At 47.8% G+C, this 24,290-nt stretch overlaps 1 protein-coding gene across 4 annotated transcripts in view; it reads right to left on the reverse strand.

Annotated features, from left to right (window-relative positions):
* The window catches only part of SMPD1 (sphingomyelin phosphodiesterase 1), a 68,423-nt gene that overhangs the window by 20,439 nt on the left and 23,694 nt on the right, over positions 1–24,290 (reverse strand). For all 4 annotated transcript variants that reach the window (XM_086933717.1, XM_086933718.1, XM_086933720.1 and 1 more), the window contains exons 3-5: positions 16,392–17,158; positions 7,374–7,545; positions 101–177 (exon numbers count right to left, since the gene is read on the reverse strand). In XM_086933717.1, coding sequence (XP_086789843.1) covers positions 101–177; positions 7,374–7,545; positions 16,392–17,158 — 1,016 coding nt within the window. The remainder of the gene's footprint in view (positions 1–100; positions 178–7,373; positions 7,546–16,391; positions 17,159–24,290) is intronic.

Consider the following 24,290-nt stretch of genomic DNA (forward strand, 5'->3'; position numbering starts at 1 on the left):
GTCATTCTATCTCTCAACAGCCGAGATGGAGTCTCTTCCCTGCATCCTCCCTTCCTCCCGCTTTGACCTTCCACAGATACTTTACCACCTGTGGTCCCACCTGTTTACGATGCGGTAGTAATTCCAACTCCAGCTTTTGAGGCAGATGCCGGGAGGGATGTGACCAATGATGTGGACCTGGAGCAAGAGGAGATATCACAGCATTACCACTAAAGAACACGCACACTCTGCGTTCCACAACAAGGATCAAGTGAAGCATCATCGGTCTCATAAATATGAAGCAACTAAGATGTAAAACAGTCAGGATGAAGACAGCCAGAGAAGCGCTGCAAGAACAGCAATGAGGAAATCAGATCCTCTAGCCTCGGCATGCTAATGACATCCCCCTGACTCTTGCAATCTGAAATTTGTTGTCATTGATATTAGCTGGTGTTTGAAACAGGTCATGTTGCCCCCCCACCTCCTTTTAGCTTGCACATGCAATCACCAGTTTCATCAATGCCTCTTTCAGTGATGGGTCCAGAACAGATTTCTGTAAGAAGCAGGCTATTACCCTCATTCTGATAAAAGTGGACCTGGAAGAAGGTGACCTGAAAAACAACATGTCTATTACTCTTTTACCCCCTCTTTCCGAAATCATGAAAAACACTTCGCTAAATGCTTGCCTAAGTTCCCTTGAATCCGTACAGATGCTGAACTGTGCACCGTCAGACTTTCACATGGAGCACAACAGCCGCCCTTGATAATCTTCATAACATGAAAGACCTTAATCTCTCGGCTGGCTTTGCAGAATTTTGTATGGTCAGCAACACCAATATGAAGACCATTTAGCAACCCTGGGTTTATCAGGGCTAGCCCCACAATTGGTTCTGGTTATTTCTCACTTGATACCATCAAGTACCCATTACTACATGCCTGAAACATGTGGCAGTAGGGCTTTGAAAAGTTATGCAAGGATGATCCTGTAGCTGCCCGGCAAATGTCTGTAATCATGATGGCTCTGAAAGAGCTGCAGAAGAAGTCATGGCTGTGTTGGAATGAGCATGAATCTTCCTTGGCCAAGGTATAGGAGCTCTTGATACAGAGTATGGCCCAACATAAAATGGTGCATTTGTTCACCACCTTGTCCTTTTTTAGCTTCAGCAAAAAGGTTAAGACCTGGTCATGAACCCGGTCATGTTGCTTGCAGTCAATGTAGTAAGACACTGCATGCCTGGGGTCCAGTCTATGCAGACATTCTTCCTTGGTCAGGTGCACAGGAGGGAAGGATTATTAATGGGTAGCAAACTGACCCATTTCAAATTCGGAAACCACCTTGAGTAGTAAGGATGGAAAGGTATGAGGGACCAACTTATCTGGGAGAAAATTGTGAAGGGTGGACAAACAGAAAGTGTTGGCCCTAAACGTTTTGCTTTTAATTGTGACCTGGTGTTAGTGCTTTTTGGCTTCTGCGCACTTTACCACTGTGTCCCAGGATAAAGTGCGTGCGTTTGGTGAGGTTGGCCTGCCCTCCCATAGGAATGCATGGGGAATGTATGTGTCCCTGGTAGTTCCTGATGCGTGGGGAGTGCAGGTGCGAGTTTGGTATGTGCGGACTCGTGTGATTAAATACTGCGCGATGATGTGTGCGGCGTTATTGTGTCTAGTGTGGAAGTGCCACTTCTAGAAGTTGGCATGTCTGTGTAATATATGTGAATTGGCTGTCTGGCTTGTGATTGGCTGGAGCTCGCTGCTGTGCCTGGCTCCAGAAGTCAGGATGGGTCTGCCCCGGTGGTGAATGGGGAGATCTGCATGTTGACGGCAGGGAGGGGCGCACCTGGGACCTGAATAGGACTGGGCTTTCCCTACACAATGCTGGCTCCGCTACCTGTGGTGCGACTGATAACCCTAGCCTGTACTGTGAATAGGGAGAGGGGCTGAGCAAAACAAAGTGGTCCAGAACCAGAAGCGTCTGGTTTTCTCCCACCCTGCACCCTAGAGACAAAGGGATTTGGTGTATAAAAAGAGTCTGTGACCTCATGTTAAATGTTCTTGTTTTCCTGACTAGAATCTGCCAGGCGCGTGCTGCTGCTGGGGCCCAGGGGAAGGCTTGCCTCCCTGGGCCCTGCCCAGCCCCTGGATGGCTGATGGACTTCTTGTGGACCCTTCTTCCTGGCCCTGAAAGCCTAGTCTTGTGATGTCCTGCTTGTTGCTGAGCCTTTTTCTTTCCTGGGAGGGGGGTCATTCTTTGGGGGCCTGGTGGTCTCTGTGTCCCCTAGCACCTGGGAAGCGCTTTATTCTAGCTTGCCCTGTTATTGAGGGAGGCTACCCCTTATTACTGCCTTTGCTAATCGCAGCGCGGGTGCCTACCCCGCTCATTTTGTTATTTACGAGCAGGTGCCTACCCTGCATGATGCCTGTGTCTTTGAGGGCTGATGCGCAGGTGCCCACCCTGCGTCTTCATTATTGCATAATTTAATTCAGGGTGCAACCCGTTTTTATAGACGCCTAAACGGGTGCCCACCCCGTTTCTATTTTTATTTTATTCACCGAAGGAGCCTACCCCTCGTTTTGGCCCCGAACAGTCACCGCCGCGGCCGGGCCAAAGACAGGAAGTCAGGCGGCTGGGCGCCTGGAGCGGGGCGGGACTTTCGCTTGCTTCCAGGAAGTCCCGCCCGCCGCCGCGCCGCGATTGGCTCCCGCCCTACCGCCGAGACAGAAAGAGAAGCAGGCCGAGTGATGTTCGCCCGGGCCTCCCGTGAGCTGTAGAGAGCCCCGGGGCCGCCAAGAGACTACCGCCGCCCAAGGAACAGAGTCCTGCCGTCGCCCCTAGCCGGTGAGTGTCCGAGAGGGCTGGGGGGGGGGGGCTCCGTGTGACTGAGTAGTAGAACTGGTCTGAGGCCCAGTATGTTGGTGCCGAAGGAAGGCACCGTGACAGGGGCACATCGAGGGCGGCCCCGGATGGCAGTGGGCCGCCCCCACGTTGTAGTAAGGATTTCCCAGGGAGTGTCCAGCCCCAGTGATTAACCGAGCCCCGAGTGGCTCCCATGTGGGTGGTGTTGTTTTCGGGCCCCAGGCATGCCCAAGCCTGTGCGTGGCCCCATCGCTGGGGACATATTTACTTTAAAGGTCCCAAGCCTTTCCCCCCATTTCTGCCTTCTAATTTTCAGAGCCTGGATGGCTCCCGGGGCACATTATTGATTTTAAGGGCCAGAGGAGCCCATGCTGAGCCCCGTGGCTCCAACGATGAGCAGGTTTTGTGTCAGAGCCTGGAGGGCTCCCCATGTTCTGCGCAGCATTTGTTTTCAGAGCCTAGAAGGCTCCCACGTGCGCAGTCTTTGTCCCAGAGTGCCAGGGAGAGCCCTTGTCGCAGTTTTATCCCAGCTGCCCAGCAATTAGTGGGCAGCTGCGCCGTTTAGGACCTTTCTTTCCAGGGACATGCACTTTGCTTCTAGGAGTGAAATGCACTCCTTCATCCCTACCTTGGCCTTCCACAGCTGCGCAGCACTTAGTGCCAGCTCAGCTTTTAGGCCTTGTTCTTGTCCCTCAGCTGCCCAGCAAGTAGTGGACAGCTGCTACGTTTAGGTCTTGGCGCAGTGGTGCAACCTGGACTCTAATGTGATTAATGTCCTGTTATGATTCATGTGTTATTGCTTTTTGGGTGTTAGGAAATGTACTGTGTGTAGTATGTTTTGCGCACCCTGTGCTCTGATACCTCTAGATATGATTTCTGCATAGGAGGTTGTTTTACCTGCTTAGGTTTATTTTATGGAGACTGTACTTCCCTGTGTGATTTACGCCCCTAGTGTAAGGTTTTACTTAGGTGGTGAGGGTCTAATGCAGTTTGACTGGTGGGATACTATGTATGATGGATTTTATGGCACAGGCTTTTGCAAAGTACAGTGATTTACCAGTGGTTACTGGTTGTGTTCTACCATGATTATTTGGTGCTACAATTATTCTTTGTTCTAAGTGTTATACCTACAAAGTGCTATTTCTACAAAGTGCTAGTTCTACCAAGTGCTTATTCCTGACAGTGGTCCATGTGGCCCTGTCCTGTGTATATAATCCCTTGTAAATATTGCCCGTGCCAGTTGGCGTAATGTACATCCTGTGATTCTGATTCTGATGTGTTCTGATAATACAAAGGCTATTTTTATATAACCTTGTGTGGAGTTCCTTTTGTGGGGGGCCTTGGATGTTGTTGCTGATTGGTTGCGTGCGCAAATGCTTTACACATCGTCTCCGGGATAAGCCTGACTGCTCGTGCCAAGCTACCAAGGGGGTGAGCAGGGGTTCTCTTGGCGGGTGATTCCTTGAACTGACGTACAATGGTGGTTTCTGGCTGGCTTTGTCACAAACCTTAGCCAACCGGAAATCCCCATTTCTAACAGAAAGGATCAGTAAAATCCATGCCCTGCTCCTAAAGAGACATAACCTGCTCGGCCTCTTTATCCAGCAGGGCAATGAGGTGTGAGCTGGTGAGCAAGCTCTGAAGGAAATGTGACCTTGAGGTAGGATAGGAAAGGAAGGCCGTAGCCTCTGCAGATCAGTTGATTTACCCATAGTTCTGTATTTATTTGATGCAGTGGGTGGCAAGAGAGACAATCACAGGAAAGGGTTTGGAAGCAACAGAACCTGGAAAGGGTGGTGGGGCTTAGGTCTGATTTGGGCGACATCTCCTAGATTAACCCTTGCTCAGAAATCGTTGCTGTGGCATCAGAACTGGGTGAGAGAACTGCCTTTGACAAGAGTGCGCAGCTGTAGCATAGATCTTTCCACACTATTTGTTGAGTTTCTGTTTAGGTGTGGCCAGACGCAGGGACGAGCCATAGACCTGCAGCTCTTGAAGTCTTGCAAGGAGGAGTTGAAGTTGTCACCGAACAGCTACTCACTGTCAAAGGGCCATAAACGCAGTCTAGACATCTCCCAAAAATCTAATGAAACACACTGAAGCACGGTCACGCAGTAAGCAGAGCAAATGTATCCTCAGACTTAAGGCCACACTGTTGTGAGTCATCCAGGCCATCACTCACCAGGTCAGAAAATGGCTTAGTTGTATAGTCTGGAAGGTTTGAATCTGTAAGTTTCAACGCTTTCCATAAGCAAGAATGTATCAGCCTAAAAGATAGTTGCATTAACCATTTCTAGGCACAAACTGCCAAAGGCAAAACACTTTGAGACCAAAAGCCTGATGTTTTTTGGATTCATTGTCTGAGGGAGATGTAGGAAAGGCATTGATATTCTGTTTTAATGACAGAATTTTAAAAACTGCACACTCCAGTGAAAGACCAGTGGACATAAAATAGGACTCATTCAGAGGAAACCTATGGCATGTGGCAATCTGCCTATGGACTGTCAGACTCCAATAGGGTGTCTCCCATGCAGCCACGAGAGGGTCCAAGAGCAAGGGCACTTCCTTTACCATGGAAGGTTGTTAGATGTCCACCAGGATGTTAGATTTACTCCCACAGAAGGTAAAGTCAGTTCCCGAACTTCAGCCGCCATCCGAATGACTGTCATAAAAGATTAAACATCCTCAGAAGAAGGGCCAGAAGGGTAGGAAATACCACCTTCTAGTGAAGTGTGTAGGCCACTGGCACTTTTAAAATCCAAGTAAAGGCCAACATCAGTACTGGAAAGATGTGTTTGGCAGAATGGAGGAGGCCTATTCAGAGGCTATAGTCTTTATCCTCCATAGCCAAGGCGACTGAACATGAACATAAAATCTCGTGCAAGCGGGTGATCCTTTAGATCCTGGGGAAATCGTCAAAATATGTTTTAGTGTTAAATTTGCGTTGACCTTTTCATTTGCCATGTGGATTACAGTTTCCTCTACCGAATCTTTGACCAGTGCCAGAGTCGGCTCCCTGGGCTGCACAAATTCAGCTTTGACATCAAACCCGAAGAAGGGTTGGAGCGCACATGGGACAGGGTTCTAGTAGGTTTCGACTTTACCTCAGGCATCTGGACTGAAGCCCATTGTGCACTGTATTAGACTTGCAGCCGCAAAGGCAACCACGGAATGGAAACAAAGCCACAGGGTTCTAACATTCAGTTTACCATGTTCACATTGTTAGACTCTGATATTTGTTTGCCAAACAAATACCCAATTTTTGGGGAAAAGCTACTTTTTATTTTGATTTAGAATCCATTCAAGTGTTTCGGGTTGACTTTGGGATCCTCACCGTCTCCAATATTTTAAAAAGTTTATCCTTCTGGAGTGGACTTCACTAGTCACTTCTTCAGTGTCCCTTTCTTTGAATGCCAAAGAGAACTAAGGTTAATAGAATTCTGTGTCTGCGGCAGCAGGCTAGCTATGAATGCGCAGTGAAGTTCAATGCAGCCAAGACTCAGGGGGTCTTTTGTGTTTACTATCCAGCACTCTGGCTCGATGGCCCGTAGTGTGCTGCAATGGGTATGTTGCCCCATGCCAGTGTCATGGGGCTTAGTTGGTCAATTCCATGCCTTTAACCTTAGATACAAAGAATTATAGAATCTTGCTTCTCAACCAAAAACCCTTCAAGAGGATCCGTCCCACACTTTCTACTGGAGGGTGGATACGGTCAATGCACCTGCTCAATCAAGCGACGCTGTGATACGAGTCTTCATCAGGGACTTCTCTTCAGTGAGAGGATTACAATGAGACCAGAAGATGGCAGTCCACCTCTTGATGGGGGTTTGCAGAAGACAACTCTCCCCTGTGCTGAGGGTTCATCACTGGCTCCTTCAAGCTATAGTATATTTCTAACAGCTATGTGTGGATATATTGTCTGCCACATCATACTCTCACAAAAGCTTAGAGCACGATTCTGTGGTCTTATCACAGATCCAACATGGGACGTAGCTCATTCTGGGTGTTGACTCCTAGTTAAATATACACCAACTACTCCTTAGGCAGAAATGTTTTGAGGTAGAGCTCCCATTCTAGGGAGAGGAGTTGGCCTAACAGCTAGGGCGCTCGACCTCGGACCTGGGGATCTGGTTTCGAGTCTCGGTAATGACGCCAAAACCTCCTGTGATTCTGGGCAAATCACGTAATGTCCCCGTGCCTAAAATGAATGTGTGTCCTCATCTAACGTAACTGTGCAATGTAAAGCGCTCCGATACCCGATTCGGTTCGGGTCTAGTTCGTGCTATATAAAACTCTGCAAAAAAAATAAAATAATTTAGAATAGTCACCTCCATTCACAAGCCTTAGAAAGCCTACGCAGCTTAATATATTCACACAAATTTACATATGATGTGTCCAGGGTGGAGTGTTCATCTATGGCCAAGAGCCGAAACGTGTTGTTTGAAGGATTTAGCAATTGTTTTACCATTATAAATAGGAACACTTTCAAGTATTATCTGACAATATATGAAAAAGGCACAACAAAAGTTTTCTTTCCTACCTTCTCCTTCTCATCTTCGGAAACCTGCAGAACCTGAATCAACCATTGGAGCTGGCCAGCAGGATCCGTCGAGTTGATGCTGAGCCAGAAATTTTCCTCCGAGCAGAAGTTCATGTTGAGGGATACGAGGCGGAGGCCTGGCCGCAGCTTCACAGTGTAGAAGCCAGCCTCTCTGCAAATAGAAGAGTTATATTACACACACAGTAAATCACTTGGTTCAAGGGAATTTGGGGAAAGCACTCTGAAGCTCGGGTAGCATTAGAATCTTGGAAGCTAACATTTCCTACCGAGTAGGCAATTGATAGGTCCAAATGGATCCATTTTTATAAACACCTCCTATCACAGTCAGCCACATACCTAACATGGAAAGTCTTTTAGATGGTCATCTATCAAATGAGGATTAAATGGTGGATTTTCAGACACATCCTCGTGTGTTTTCTTTGAATACAGTTTACAACAAGCACTGCCAAAACCAAAAAGTCTGGCCTCGGGAACCATGTATGCAACTTGCAGACAAAATATATATATAAAAAATATGCAAACAAAGACGTGGCTCAGCAGCCCACCAACACCAGCCCTGGTACTGCCGTGTACTCTTTTTCAATTGACTGTACACAAGGGATCAGACTAAATGCTGTCATTCACAGCGTAGGAGAAGCCAATAGCTGAAGTGGGCTGACCCATTGATCCATGCTGTATCCTGTGAAGATGATTCAGAAAAGGGGGTGGTGATGAACAGAGTGTCTGAATTAAGCAGACCACTCTTACCCAGTCCAAAGATCAGGGCTTGATCCATCACCGTTTTTTAGCTCACTGCACCATCCCAGCTCAGAACCTGGCTACATGAAAATTAGTCTGTTCCTGTCCCAGTGCATGATGGGAACAGGGCAAACCAAACTACCAAGCCAATTCTTATACTGGGAAGGAAACAAGCTTCCGGGGACCGGTTTCTGGCATTTCAGCCGTCGTCGGCCCGGCTTGCTTGAATCCTGATGGTGCAATGAGCAAGGGACTCACATCTGAGTATACCCTTCCACGCTTATGGTGGACAAAATGATTCAGAAAAGGGGGTGGTGATGAACAGAGTGTCTGAATTAAGCAGACCACATGATGCACTGGGCCAGGGACAGACTAATTTGCATAGAGCCAGGTTCTGAGCTGGGATGGTGCAGTGAGCTAAATAACGGTGATGGATCAAGCCCTGATCATTGGATTGGGTAAGAGTGGTCTGCTTAATTCAGACACCCTGTTCATCACCACCCCCTTTTCTGAATCGTTTTTGGCCACTATAGGTGTGGCAGGGTATACTCAGACATGAGTCCCTTGCTCACTGCACCATCAGGATTCAAGCAAGCCGGGCCGACGACAGCTGAAATGCCAGAAACCGGTCCCCGGAAGCTTGTCTCCTTTCTGGTGAAGAATTGGCTTGGTAGTTTGGTCTGCCCTGTTCCCATGATGCACTGGGCCAGGACAGACTAATTTGCACATAGCCAGGTTCTGAGCTGGGATGGTGCAGTGAGCTAAATAACGGTGATGGATCAAGCCCTGATCTTTGGACTGGGTAAGAGTGTTCTGCTTAATTCAGACACTCTGTTCATCACCACCCCCTTTTCTGAATCGTTTTTGGCCACTATAGGTGTGGCAGGGTATACTCAGACATGAGTCCCTTTCTCATTGCACCATCAGGATTCAAGCCAGCCGGGCCGAAGACGGCTGAAATGCCAGAAACCGGTCCCCGGAAGCTTGTCTCCTTTCTGGTGAAGAATTGGCTTGGTAGTTTGGTCTGCCCTGTTCCCATGATGCAGTGGGCCAGGAACAGACAGACTAATTTGCATATAGCCAGGTTCTGAGCTGGGATGGTGCAGTGAGCTAAATAATGGTGATGGATGAAGCCCCGATCTTTGGACTGGGTAAGAGCGGTCTGCTTAATTCAGACACTCTGTTCATCACCACCCCCTTTTCTGAATCGTATCCTGTGAAGGGCAGAAGCAAAATGTGAATTACACTTAAGCAGGCCAATGAATGAACGGAGCTGATGGAGGCCCATGTACGTATGTATTTTTAGCAGTCATTTGATTTGGTAAAAATGAGGCCGTTGAGAATCCTAAGGATAGATCTAAAAATTAAGGTGTGCTCTAAAGCCAATGTATGCTGGTGTAGTCCTACAAAGGGGAATATTTGTAGGGACCCCCGATCCGTATTGCTAAACTATGTATGCTGAAAACCCCTTAATCCCCACCCCCTGTTCAAGCCTTTCTGATAGAGAATCAGTCTGCAGGTCCCTTTCCACCAAGGGTTTCATTAAGGTACCAAATAATTACAACGGATTTAACTTGATGTGGCGCAGTGTATATCTGATTTTTTTTTTTTTTTTACTTTTAATGCTAGCTAAATAGGCTTCCATGCTTGCTATTTTGTAATGAAATGCAAAAAAGACACATAAAAGGGCCTATAATCTTCAGCTATTTTTACAACTCAAAATTGTTGTGAAAACATGTATAACATTGTTGCTAAATCTGAATAGGAATAGACCTTGTGAACAGAAATATGAATATTGTCATGGCAATGAGACTCACGGCTGACATTCTTTTATTTGTTAAAAGTTTGTTTAAGAGTTGGTAGTGGTTCCCTGGGCTTGTGTCAACTCTTAACACAAACTCAAGCGGAACCCTCACTAAGAGGATACCCCCCTTTATAAATAGGTTACCCCTTCCCCTCCCGAGTGGACTTCTTTGAGGGGTTGGCAACCTTACAATGGTTTCCAACCAAAATAGGGGTTGAAAACCATTGATACACAGCACTGCTAATCACAATTTGAAAGGGAAACACTAAAAACGCCCCTACCAAATTGTGATTGGTTATCCATTTCTAAACCAATTTAGTGATTTAAACCTTTATGAAATCCCAAAATGAGTTTAGTACATTAACAAAAAGCCATTTAGTGGTCGTAAAATCCTGTAAGTCAGGGCCACATGCACGACCATTTCATTTTGCGACTCTCAAATTGCGATGTTTAACAATTCACAATTTATGACTGGTAAACTGAAAAGTACAACAGTGTCTCAGACACTGTCTGCCATTCCCAAATGGTTCGCAAGGGATCCGCTTCATTATTATTTATGGGGCAGATTGCAATTTGCGACCCATTGGGAATGGCCGGCCCTCATGTCTGTGACTGCCTTTTACATAAAGCAATTTTTCTTCTTGCAGCACATTTTCCTTAAAGTAAAATGGAATGCATTTAAGAAAGAAAAATGAAACATTTCTGGTTCATTTTTTAATAGTAGGCAGGGGTTCTTGGGACCACTGCCTGCACTTAAAAAAGTTTTCATTGCCAGAGGACCCCTTTCTGTTTGCAACTGTCTTACCACCCACTTGAAGTAGGTGGTAAACTGCGATTGTTTTGCGAGCACATTCCGGTGGCAAAACAATCGTACATCCCCCTGCGACTCGCTTTAATGAAGGGTCGTCCTTGGCACACCCCTTCCTTAGAGCAACTTACAAACCCTATTATGGGAGTCGGTAAAAGGTTACCGACTCACAAAATAGGGTTGATACAAGCTACAACTCATTTTAGCTGTGGTAAATGGCCCTAGTCCCAGTTTGCGGCTGCTAAAAATGGTTGTACATGTGACCCTTTCAGTTGTAGGCTTTGCAGCTGCTTCTCACATCTGGATCTATATCTTTTCTTCGGGGTCAAGATTTGCCTATCTGCTACGTTGACACATCTAGTGGTGCTGTCATCAATACACCCCTTCCTTGAGGGTGATGAGTGTTGTGTGTGATTTGCCTCTACACCTGGTTTCAGTTTCTACCTTCATTTTAGCACACACTATCCTGACCCACAAAAATATTGACAGTTTAGTGTCAAATGAAAATGTGTGCTTATGGGTTCTAGAAGCTTGCTTGTCAAGGCCTGGTGCTCATTAAATCCACACATGACTTTGCCTTTTGGCTTAAATACACATGCCTTGGGGTAACTGTCCCTATACAATAACAACTATGTGTTAATAGATTCTTGATGCATAACATTATAGTACCTGGTGCAGAATACCCAGTTCTGAAGTCGAAACATGTTGAGTGGGCATAGCTTGATGTTCATTTAAAAGTTGAACGCGGAGGTCCAGTTCCAGACCAGACAATGACATAATGAGATTCGCCTCTTGCTGATGTGTACACTGGGTTCACTGACTGCAGGAAAGATGGCAGTCCCTCAGTCTGCTCTACCAGAACAGCTTTAATCATCAGCTTACTGTTTCGCACTTCTACAACAGCCTCACGTGAAGGACTGAACGCAAGAACACCCACGGAATGAATCGCAAACCACAGACCAGCATGCGCTTCCGTTTCTTAGAAATTACTTCTCGTTTTGTGGCATTTCGTGAAACTGATGAAACCTTGATGTTGTGTTTTATAAATAATATCCCCCGAGTGATTATATAATGCAGATGATCAGATACTCATCAAATGGATTTCATGTGCTTTAGCCAAGACAGGCACCCCGCAGAGGAAAAAAGGGTACAGCCAATAGTTCTACTTGCCTTCTGATTCTCAAATAAAATATCTGTAATAAGCCTGCCTCACAGGGAGAAGAAACAAAAAATAAATTCCTTCTGTATGCAATGCATTTATGAGCTAAAAGAATTGAATGTGTGATTTTTCAGTGTGTGTTTGAAATTTAAAATAGTCCTTTATGCATTGTAATTAGGGCTCCCGATTTTATGGTACTTATTTTTTTTATATTTCTGTCTGTATTTATCCATATTTATTTTTTGTCAACTTTAGCTGTATTTTTCCATATTTATTATGGGTTTTGTGAAAAAAATAATGCTGAAACTGGTATATTTCCACATGTATTTAACCAATACATATACAGTCATGCTTGAATGCCTGCCAGGTTTCAGTGATATCAACATCCGCGGGAGATAAATCAATGCACTTATATGAAAATATGCACATTTCAGTATCAGCCTTGTGAATATCTACTGCTGTTTAAGCTACTTTACTAAACTTCATTCCTTTTTTAACCTCCTTATTTATCAATCCACCCAGGTTTATTGGCCTGGCAGTCATGGCAAAGTGTAAATAGCACCCAATTTCCATTTTTATCCACATTTAAAAATAAATACAGGCAAGAAAATAAATGGTTTTCTGTCTTTATTTATCTGTAAAAATCAGTAAAAAGGGAAAGCAGGGAGCCCTAATTGTAATGCAAGCACTCCATAGGAAGTGGAGTGATACATCAGTCAGCCAATAGCATGAGGTGAGATAGGCAATACTCCTCTGAGGAGCCAAATCCCACTCTATTAATATTTAAAGGAATTGCTCGCAATAGCTATAACAGGCAGTTGCACTGTCAGCCACCCCTGAAATACCTCGGCAGATGACAAAGGGCCTGAATAATGGTGCCATAAGGGATCCAGGTACAATACGGAAACTGGAATATTTTACCCGCCACGTTTGGAAGATGTTAAGCAAATAATGGTAAAAAGTAATTCTCATTCATAAAGGGAACATTTTTAAGTGGGTGAATAATTAAACATATCAAAGTGTATAGATAAAACAGTTTTTTGACCAGTGGCTGCTCCTCTGCAATGGCGGAGCAGCATTGCGCCACTGCCTGGCTCAGAGCCAGCGGATCTAAAATAAAACCATGTTCTTGCATCGTTTTAGTTTACATTTGTCGGCTCGTAGCCAGCGGTGTTGGGAGGGGCAAGGCCGAGGCATGGGAGGGGGGAGGGAGAGTGCTAGTGCACTCCACTCCATAAGTGCTCATGTGTGTTTGGTCGGCCGTCTCAGGCCAACCAAAACACACATGCGCGCTTAGGTTTTCTCTAGCCCAGCTGTGTTGAGCAGCCGGGCTTGAGAAATCCCACTGACTCCCTGGTCTGGTCTGAGCAGGCCATCTTTCCTGCCTGCTCAGAGCAGCATGGAGATTGGACAGGGAGTCTATCCCAGTGGCTGCTGGGACTAGCAGACAGGAAGAGGAGAGGCGGTGCGACGAGACGTGACTCTGGTGCGGCCGGCGGCAAAAGGTATGTGTTTTTTATATTGAATTTTTCACTTCCCCCGCGTAACCCCAACTGCCCAACCACCCTTTGTATATGGCGGCGGCCGCCGCTGTTTTTGACTATGCCACATTTCGGTAAAACTCCAAAAAGAACATCAGGGCGTCTATCCTGGCTGGTGAAACTCCATTTTGGAGAATTTTCACTATGAGGAATAAGTTTAATGCAGGGTACTGCAGTAGGAGTAGAAGTGCAAGGGTGCAGGAAGTAGGTACTATGGTACAGGCAGGGGTAGATGTATATTGGTGAAGGTAGCGTTAGACGGTACAAGAGTACAGCGGGCTCGGGGGTATAATGGTTTGGGTAGGGTTAGTGGTTCAGGGGTACAGGTTGGAGTATTGCTAAAGGAGGAAGTGTATAGGCAGGAGTGAATAAACTGTGGTCATTGGTGGGGTAGTGGTACTGGTATAGGCAGGAGTAAAGGGCAGGTGTAAGGTAAAACACAGTTGAGGGTTAAATGGAGGTTAGCACATGCCCCTGTAGAGGAAGAGCAATGAAGAGAGGAACAGACGAAGAAGAGTCGAAGGGGAAGAAGGCGGGCAGACGGGGAAGTAAACGAGAAACAAGGAATCAAAGATCCTGAAAAAAAGAACTCTAGAGTCTTTTAGCGGCATGAAGATCATTCACCAAGACTGAGTCGACATCCTGGGAATGTCATGCGATTACTACAAATCGAGGAAACCCGCTCATGGACAAAGTCCCTCCAGAATAGGTTTCCTTAAATGTTTTTTTCTCCAGAATCACAAACATTGGTCTTTTTCACCCTGAAGCCCCTCCTGGGGTCAGTAGGCAGAAAGTGACCACCTTGTTGCTACAGGTCCTTGCTGGTGCCAATGACCTCTGCACACTACTGCAGTAGAGAGATGAAAGCTTGGGGAGAGTTATGTATCCATGACACCCTACCTCCTTCTGTCAGGAATGTTTCCCTGGGCACAGGGATGAAACCAGCAGGCGTGAAATTCATCTGGGGCAACTGATGGCAATCAATCACCCATCCTGGAGCAAGTTCAGACCTTCAGCAGCTCGACCCTGAGAGCATGGACAGTTTTACTTTTCCATTAAGGGACAGAACTCTATGCTAGTAAGGCAGTATGCAAAGGATATAAGGATCTGAGGTAGACAATGTATTATGGATGCCCAGCATGGGCGAGAGTGTGTAAAGGGGCAGAACGCGTTGATATAGGGTCATTAAGTGAAAGCTTTTAAGGATCTCAGGTAGACAATGTTTTCGGATGCCTAGAATGGGGGAGGGTGTGTCGATGATCCACAAAAGTTTGGTAGTGTCACTCTGTCCTTAAGGTTGGTGCTGTTTTGTGATAGGCACAACAGTATCCTGGTATCCTACATCACATGTTGTCAGGATGTGCCAGGGTAAGGTGCCTGCTCGTGTTTAAACTAACCACAATATTGAGGCCCTGTGCTCACACAAGTGTGAGGGACGGACTGGAGCCAGGCACTAGAAAAGGAGCAAACCCACCCGCTGTCGCAATCATGGACAAACCATTGGTGGGAAAGTCGATCATGATTGAGTGGTGCCGTCCAGGAATGTTATTAATATTTGTATGATTTTATTACACTGATCCGTATCATACATCCCTGAAGATGCGGGTAGTCATGCCCGCGAGTTCTATGCTAGGGGATGACACCACCTGCCCAAGATGGCGGCCGCTGGACGCTGAGCAGCCACAGTGCTGCGCACAGTTCATGCTATATCCTTGAATGTTCTTTGCCATTGATAGAACGTGTCGCATATAGCTGTGAGGATGTGCACTTGGACATCGGGTCCCCCTGCTCGGCCGTCTTTAGGGGCACCAACCAAAATGGCGCTGATGTCACTTGAGGGGCCTAGTCAAAGTCACATATGACCCTTACCTTTCGTTAGTAGATCAGTAAAGGTGGTCTGGCAGCAGAGAATGTGTGATCCGCCCACCCAACCTGTGTTCCACGGGCTCCGCATGGCGGTACCAGCCAAGTCACCTGGGGGCACCAGCTAATGTAGGAGGTCAAGTAGTGTCTCGGAGAGGGGGCAAGCTAGGGAGTCACAAGGATATCATGGGGTGAATGGCTGCTGGGCAGGGCCAGACAACTGGCATCAGTGTCGGAACAAAAGGAAGGGTGTGGAGTGGAGGCGTGGCCAACAGATAGAGCGGCAGCTCCAGCTGAACATGCGAGCCCCTCCCCCACATGAATTACCCGAGGTAGCCTCTATATACTGGTGTTAGATAAGAAGACGCTGACCATCAGTAAGGTCTCCTTAGCCATTGGCTTACTCTGCCCTTTTAAATAGATGACTGTTTGGGGCCCGAGTTAAAAACGAGCCAATGGGCACGATCCTCCTCGCCTCAGTGGCCGAGTTACTTGTGGCGGAGGGTTATATAGGGAGATTAAAGTCACTGCCCCTGCTGCGGTGAAGGGGGAGTCAATGCTCCTGCAATACAAAGTATCAAAGTGCTGACAAAAAAAGTGGGCAGCAGGTGCAGAACCTCCCTCCTCCCTCAAGGTGTTTAGGTTTTCAGACATGTGATGAGTGAATATGTGTCGTTCGCGAGAGCGGCCTGTTAGGATAATGTTCTGTTTGTCCTTCTGTCCTGGGCCTATTGTAAAACCACCGAAGGAGATCATAACAGACTCACAACGAACAGAGATAGATAGCATCATGGAGTGCACAGGGGTCTCATTTTTGTTTGTGTGCAGGTGAACACACAATGCAATAACTGGCACACGTGCTCTAATTTGATAACACTGAGGTAACACATGCGCTGCAGAATGAGCAGCAAATAAAAATGGAGTGGTGGTGGCCCTATGAAAAAGTTAATGGGATGCATGGTACTAATCATTGAAGTGACGCAGAGACTCTTCTTCCTGACAACCCACCTCTACTAATGTTGCATACACACATTTCTAGATCTTCCCACCACTCTGTTCTAAAAAAGACATCCTCTATGGTTACCTGAGTGTCTGCAGAGCCTCGTCAGGAAGCCAGTCACGCCAAGCCTCGGCCATCGCCTCGTACAGCCATGCCGTGGACCTGTTGCCATGGATGAAAGGTGGTGGGAAGCTGTTGACCGGAGCACTCTCATGGTTGCCCACCGCAGGGTAGACGGGCACGTGCCCCAGGTACTTTTTGATCAGACCGGTGACCGTGTTCAGGGCCAGGAGTTGGTCGCTGCGGGTCTGCTCCCAAACATTATGGGCAGGGATGTCGCCAGTCCAGTAGACGCTGTCGTAGAGCGTCGGGGAGGAGCCTAGTTGCTGGAGCAGGTTCTCAATGGTATGCAATGGAAGATCACAATTGCTGTACTCCCCCCAGTAGCCAGCGCTGTGGTGACTCTTGCCGGTCTTGTTCCGGCAGCACAGTGGATCCTTGCAGACAGGATCGCTGCCGGGCATGTAGTGTCGATCCCAGTGGAGGTCGGTGAGGTAAAGTACTCTGCTGGTGGGTGCTCCAGGCTGCGGAGGCTTGGGGGGTGTCACAGGTGGCTTCGGAGTATCCGGGAAGGTGACATTCCAGTCTGAGTAGATGTCCCAGTGACCACAGTCCTTGCCCACAAGTAGCCCGCATATCTCAATGGGCCTGAGGTAGGACTGGACGAAGGCGGTGATCACGTCCTGCTTGAAGAGCTGCACAGCTTTCATGCACACTTGCTGCGTCTCCATCTTGAGATCGATGCACACCTTGGTAGCCAGCTCTGCCACGCGGTCCATGTTAGCATCCATCTACAATTAAGGTGAAAATGGAAATCTTAGACTTAGCAACTTGCAATTTTAGAATGAGAAACAACTTAGCATTTTCTTTAAATCCCATAACACACATGCACAATTGTGATCAAATTTCTGCACAGAAATTTCAAGGAAGGTTCTCATGGTCAAGTGATACAAATGTTGGTAGAGTAGTACTCACACTGCAATAAAAACATTGGTATAAGCAGCCGGCATGGCTAACAGATGCTTTGCTGCCCTCTTTCCCCCAAGAACACAACATGGGTGAAGAGGCTTGCACCAGTTCTGATTAAGGGCCCTTTGGCATGTGGGCTATTTGCACCAAGCGCCTTCCACAGTCAGTGAAGACTGCAAGCAGGTAGGCCTGACCATTCTGATCTACTAGAGTCAACGCCGCTTAAAATCTTACTTTACATAGGATTTCAGCGGTTTAACCATATAGTGAGTGCTGGGATAAGGTACACACTACCTAAAGAAGGTGTCTTGGCATGGGTCTCCATGGGCCCGGGGTTCAAAGAAGGTCTCGGACAGAAAAGGCTCTTCCTGCAGAAGGGAGTTTCAAAAGGTGAGAAATGTTCATCTTTCTGCGCAACACACAAACTGGATCAGAGGGTGAAATTGGTGAAATTTCAAGTGGATCCCCACCAAGACCAGAAGGACGGTCACCCAGGCCCTCGTCAGCAGTAAACTGGTCTATGGAAACACACTCTACGCAGGAGCACCGGCCAAATTCCTGAAACGTCTCCAACACATCCAAAACGCCTTCACACGCCTTATCCTCGACATCCCTTGCTGCAGCCACATCACACCCCACCTGAGAGACCTGCACTGGCTCCCCATCAACAAGAGGATAACCTTCAAGCTCCTCACCCATGCACACAAGGCACTCCACAACACCGGACCAGCATACCTCAACAGTCTAATCAGCCTCTACACCTCCACCCGCCAGCTCCGCTCTGCAGACCGCACCCTCGCCACCATCCACCGCATCCAAAGAGTGACCGCCGGCGGCAGGTCATTCTCTCACCTCGCCGCCAAGACTTGGAACACCCTCCCCATGCGCCTGCAGCAGAACGAGGACCTACTAACCTTCAGGAGACTTCTCAAGACCTGGCTCTTCGAACAGTAGCAGCTCCCCCTCCCCCAATTAGCGCCTTGAGACCCTCACTGGTATGTATAATGCTATGATTGATTGATTGATAAAGCATGTGCCAGGGCCCAGAGCTTTTCTTGGCAGCCTGCCACCAGTGCTGCCTAATGCCAGTACTGCATTATACCACAATTGCATATTGTTAAGGCCCCAAAAATGAGTATCGGTGCCCAATGCCATTAACTACCGGCACAAATTAAGCACTGCAAAATAACGGGGTTAGGCCGAGTGAACCTGATCGCCCAATAAAAGCCTGTAAAAGGATATTCTGGTCAGGACATTTTTGCTTTACGTTCAGGCCAAAACCCATGCGAATGGACTAGTTCCATAACCTTCGTAACTCCCTAGTTGCTAGGAAGGCTAAAGTACAACGTGTTAAATCAGGTGCGTGGTGGAGCAATGACCACCCAACAATGAAAGCTCTGATGACGGCTGACCAAAAGAGCAGCATGTGTCTGAGATTGGTCAGTGGTTGGAGACTCTGGCTAAGCACTGAATCCATCTATGGCCCGAGAGAGAGGGCACCAAGGCGTCCTCATCTGAAGTGCACACCTGGACAGAGCCGGCCAATCGGATCTGCTCTGGACCTCGTTTGTGGATCCACCCCTGGCTATCAGATAGGGCTGGCTTCCAATGGGAATCAAGAATAACCCCTGAACCTGGTCTTGTAGGGGAGCCCAACCCTGGTCCGCAAGGTTAGTGATCTTGCCATACTTTCAGGATAGCCACTGACTCTGAAAATGATTCCAACCTCCATCCTTTGTAGGACTTATTTGAGGAGTTTTGGAGGCTAATTTAGGAAAAACCAGCCTGGAATGGAAGGAGAATATGAAAGCAGCAGGACTCAGGTCAGCAATGAGCTCTGTGGATCACCAGACTGAGGGATTTGTTCTGCCTGGCGGACCCCACGAGAATGAGAAAACTTAAAGGAGCTTCGGGAATTGTTAGGGAATTTGTAGTGAGTTCCATAAAAATGCTTTAGAAATAAACCTGATTGAATATTTGTATGTAAAAGTATGTCATTTGGATATCCAGAACGTCTGGCATGCCCCAGCCCCCAGGGCAGGAGGGGCCGCCTTTCCATGGGTTATGAGTCATCTGTGAGCAGCTCACCCAGTCCAGGATTTTGCTTTGCATTCTGGGATTTACAGACCTGTTTTAAAAGTCCTGCAATGCAAAGAAGAAACCTGGCATGGATGAGCACCTGGGGCAGGGACCTGGGAAACTTCAGTTGGACCCGCTCTGACAGTCGCCTTTTCTCTGGATCCTGTGACCCAGAGCTCGAGATTTAAAAATCTACCTTCAGAGTAGAGTGAAAATATCTATGTCTGTTATCCTGATTTTCCAGTCTAAAAGGTGGGACAGTGTTTTTGCACCATGGCTGGCACTCGACTAAAGTTTCTGGTTGTCAGGGGTAAGCGAGTGGGCAAGCACAGTAAAAATGAAGCAGGAAAAGTGTATTTTTGAGTCCGTTTATGATCGTCACCAGACTGGTATTACATGGAGGCCTTTAGGCACCACTACAGTTGGCCACAAGAGGATGCCAGATTGCAAGAAACAGCCACAAAAACTTTCTTCCAGGTGAAAGGGAGTACATCAATGACAAAATGTAATTTTGCTCGAGATTCTGCAATCCTTGTTCCGGAGGGAGACGGTAGACAGCGTTGCATGAGAGCTCAAGGGATGGGAGAGGAGGGGAGCAGGGAAGGTAGAGAAGGGATATGTGAAGGGATATGTGAATATTTCACGAATAAGATGTATAACTGGTTCAAAGCTCCACGCAGGCCATGCATTAGATGGAACTAAAGATCACAGGCGTTTACTGTGAGGAGATGCTCCTGTCCTGCTGCCCCAGAGGCGCCCCTCAGTGGATGGAGCAGCGCGCGCGCTGCTGATTACACGCCCTAATTGCAAGCATGATGTGTGGTGAATGAGGGGCACGTGCTCTAGCTGGAATCAGCAGGACCCCACGAGTTGTGCACGAGGCACGAGCTCCTAGGATTCCTGGAGGGGTGAAAGGCCGAGCAGGGAGTAATCAGGGAATTAAATTACCCCCCACTTGGGCCGTAACTCTAATCACGACGAGTATTCAAAGAGAGCAGACCTGACCGCCTTTAGGAAAGTTCCCCTCATCCATCCATCCATCCATCCATCCATCCATCCATCCATCCATCCATCTATCCATCTATCCATCTATCCATCTATCCATCCATCTATCCATCTATCCATCTAACCATCTAACCATCCATCCATCCATCTATCCATCTATCTATCCATCCACCCTTTTCATCCATTCAGCTGTCCACGCCTCCACAATTCAGTCCACAAATCTAATCCACCCACCAATCCATCCAATCAATCATCTGCCAATCAACATATCTATTCAGAAAAGACGGCTGTAATGCCAGAAACCGGTCCCCGGAAGCTTGTTTCCTTACCATTAAAGAATTGGCTTGGTTGTTTGGTCTGCCCTGTTCCCATGATGCACTGGGCCAGGGATAGACTAATTTGCATGTAGCCAGGTTCTGAACTGGGATGGGGCAGTGAGCTAAAAAACGGTGATGGATCAAGCCCTGATCTGTTGACTGGGTATGAGTGTTCTGCTTAATTCAGATACTCTGTCCATCACCACCCCCTTTTTCTGAATCAACATATCTATGCATCTATCTGTCCATCCTTTACTCTTTCCACGTTTCTGTCCTTCATTCTTCCATTCATCCTCTCACTCTTTCATCCATCCTTTCATGCTTCCTTCTGTCTCCTGTCTCCCATCCCTCATTCCTTCACCTTTCCTTTCATCCTTTCTTCATTATTTCCTTTTATGTTTCCTTCCTTTCATCCTTCCTCCCCTTTTCCTCCTATCTACCCATCTTTTGTCTCTCATCCTTCCTTTTCTTCCTTACCTTTCTCTCTCAAGTACACTTTTTCTATGTCCCCTCTTTTTATCCCCTTTCATTAGCAGTGGCGGCTCTTAAGGCAGAGGCCCCACTGTTTTTTAAGCCAAACTAAAGGAAAAATAAAATGATGATGACTGAATATTATCATTTTCTTTGTTCCTGCTGCTTTGTGGGTGGGGCTTCTCTGCTCTCAGAGCAGGGGAGGAGTGGTTTGCCCACTTCAATAGGGTGACCAGATCTTGAGAATCAAAAACCGGGACATTTTTTACAAATAGAAGAAGGACTAAAATTGTTCATCCGCGGAATGGCACAGAATGACAGCTTTCATCATTCCGGTTCCGGTTCCGGCCGCTGAGGAGCAGGAGCCCCGGAGCTCCTCCGCGGCTGACCTACCTAACTGCCGATCCCGATCTCGAATCTGGGCCCCCGGCACTGCATACTGCGTCGGAACACCCGGTGCCTGCAGTGAGATGGGAGCGGGATGCGGGCGAGGGCGCTAGGCGGAGGGGGGGAGCAACCGGCGGGGGTCTGCCTCAGCTCCCGGTCCACGCTCTGCTCCGGCGCGGCTCCTGGCCACGGGAGAGCATTATCCCCGACACCTGAACCAGAGAGTGCGGGGCACTTGCAGGGCTGGGCTGATCCGATCGTTACTGGTGCCATGGGAGCAGTGAAAATCTGCAGTGCGGGGGAGAAGGCGGCGGCATACAAAATGGCGGTCGCAATCTTGCCGAGAGCGCCGACAGCTGCAAACCCCAACAGGAGGTACGGTTGAAGGTCGCAGCACAGAGGCTGACACAAGCTTTACAAAACTCAGGTGCTTCATTAGCGGCACTTCACTGGAGGCGGTCCTCATAACGATATTCCTTCCCGCTTATGCCTGACCTTAAAATGGCGGCTGGCGGCGACCTGCAACTGGCGATCGGCTCCCCCTATTGAGCTTCTGAACCCAACTCTCACTGCCCTCACACACCAAAAACTGCCCCTGATCCTAAGAATTGCTGCATTCCCCACTTGGAGTGCTGAGGCTGTCGACATCACCAGACTGCCCCGGGGTCACGCAAGACTGACTCCAAGATGGCGGCCGGCGGCGACCCTCGGATGGCGATCGCCGCTTCTTCTGGCTCGCCCCAACTTCTCCCCAGCCTCTTGCCTATCCTGCGGCCCTCTCTCAGGCTGTCGGGCCTGCCACCCGTCCGGCTACCGATTTGGGGGCCTCTGCCACTTCCGCTTTGCCCTGTGGTCCTGCAACATGAGCCGGATCTCCTGGATCACTCACCCCTCCCCCCCTGCAGCATGGCACCAATGGCTCCAGTGCTCTGAATGTGCTGCTCATGGCTCCCGGAGGCCACACATCTTCCAGGGCGGTTGTATCCACACACAACCCACCAGCTGTCGTGGCAGCGCCTCACGGACAACGCGTGATCGCACCAACATCTTCACCACCTTGCGCTCTCTCACGCCCACCGAGCCGGATTACTGCAAGCTCTCCAAGATGGCGACGTGCCTGCGGCTGGCCTCCAGCGTCATCTCTCACCTGGGCTCCCACCTTCTCTACTGGACTTCTTGACTTTTGCTCTGTCCTGACCGACACTTTGCTGCTGTTTTCGGACAGTTTCTCTGGACTCTAGCCCTCCTACCATGCCCCTGGCCTTAACCCTTCTCCCTGTGGATGATCCTCAAATGTTTCCTCCCTGTTGTGCTTCCCCTTCTCTCCATTCCCTTGCATCCCTCCCACCCTCCCTTTGTGCTGTGACTGCATCCACACTTATGGAACTCTGGTCTTTGACTTATTGTAATAACTATAATTAATGGTTTCTGCTTTAGACCTTGCACCATATACCATTCCTATGTGACTCTTAGAGCTTATCCAGTCATATCCCCTCCCTATGTATATAGAGATAACTCTAATCACTAGTGTATGCAGTAGACCTTTGACCGATTGCAATAATGCTAAGCTTTGGTATTCGCTGAAGTCCTTACACCATATACCACCCCTATGCGTCTCCTAGAGTTTAACCAGTCATATCCCTTCCTATGTGTATGTAGTTGACTCTTATCACTAGTGTTTGCAGTGGTCCTTTGTACTCTCTACCACCCCTATGTGACCCTTAGAGTGTTTCCAGCCATATCCCTCCTGTGTAGATAGAAGATAACTCTAATGACTGATATCCTATGCGATTCTTAGATTGTATCCATGTGTATTCCCTCCCTGTGTTTAGAGTTATAGCTTTAACGACTAGTCGCCTGTGTGACTGTTGAAATATAGCCAGGTGTATCCCTTCCCCCGTGTGAAGAGATAACCCTATTCACTAGAACAAAAAGAAACGTGTTCTTGAAATGTGTAACGTAACTGATTCTATGTAAAGTGCCTTGATAACATGTAACGGAACTGGTGCTATGTAAAGCGCTTGGATAACCTAATCGGTTCAAGTTCCTGAAATGTGTAACGTAACGGATTCTATGTAAACTGCTGTGATAACATGTAACGGAACTGGTGCTATGTGAAGCGCTCTGATAACCTAATCGGTTCAAGTTCGCGCTATAGAAAACTCTAAAAATAAATAAATAAATAAATAAATCATCATAGGATCACAGAAGATGCATTAAGAAAATAAATAAAATTAAATTTTTACAACCAACACCATAACTATTAATGAACTTGCTTACTTATAATGGCTGCTAGCTAGCACAGCTTTAGAACACCCTAAAAAGTGCCTCTCACTGTTTTCAGTTGACACCCTCTAAAAACCGGGACATGAGCCAAAATTGCCCAAATCTGCTGGGACAGATGGTGAAAAACCGGGACTATCCGGGCAAATCAGGGACGTCTGGTCACCCTACACTTCAAGTACGCTTCAATGCTTGACCGACCCTCTCAAGCTAGCCAAACTTCCATGCGCACTTTGCATGTTCTCCGCGCAGACTGCATTATAGCTTGTGTGGAGAACATGACCAGGCCCCCATTCCCTGGCTGAGCGCGGAACCACTGCGCTCAGACCAATCACAACACTTGCATTGCAACGTTGTGATTGGTCAGAGGAGCCTGGGTGCTTCCTGGTTCCTGCTCCAGCTGAGTCCTGAC

The sequence above is a fragment of the Lissotriton vulgaris genome, chromosome 8 (genome assembly GCF_964263255.1).
Source record: "Lissotriton vulgaris chromosome 8, aLisVul1.2, whole genome shotgun sequence".
Taxonomy (NCBI): domain Eukaryota; kingdom Metazoa; phylum Chordata; class Amphibia; order Caudata; family Salamandridae; genus Lissotriton; species Lissotriton vulgaris.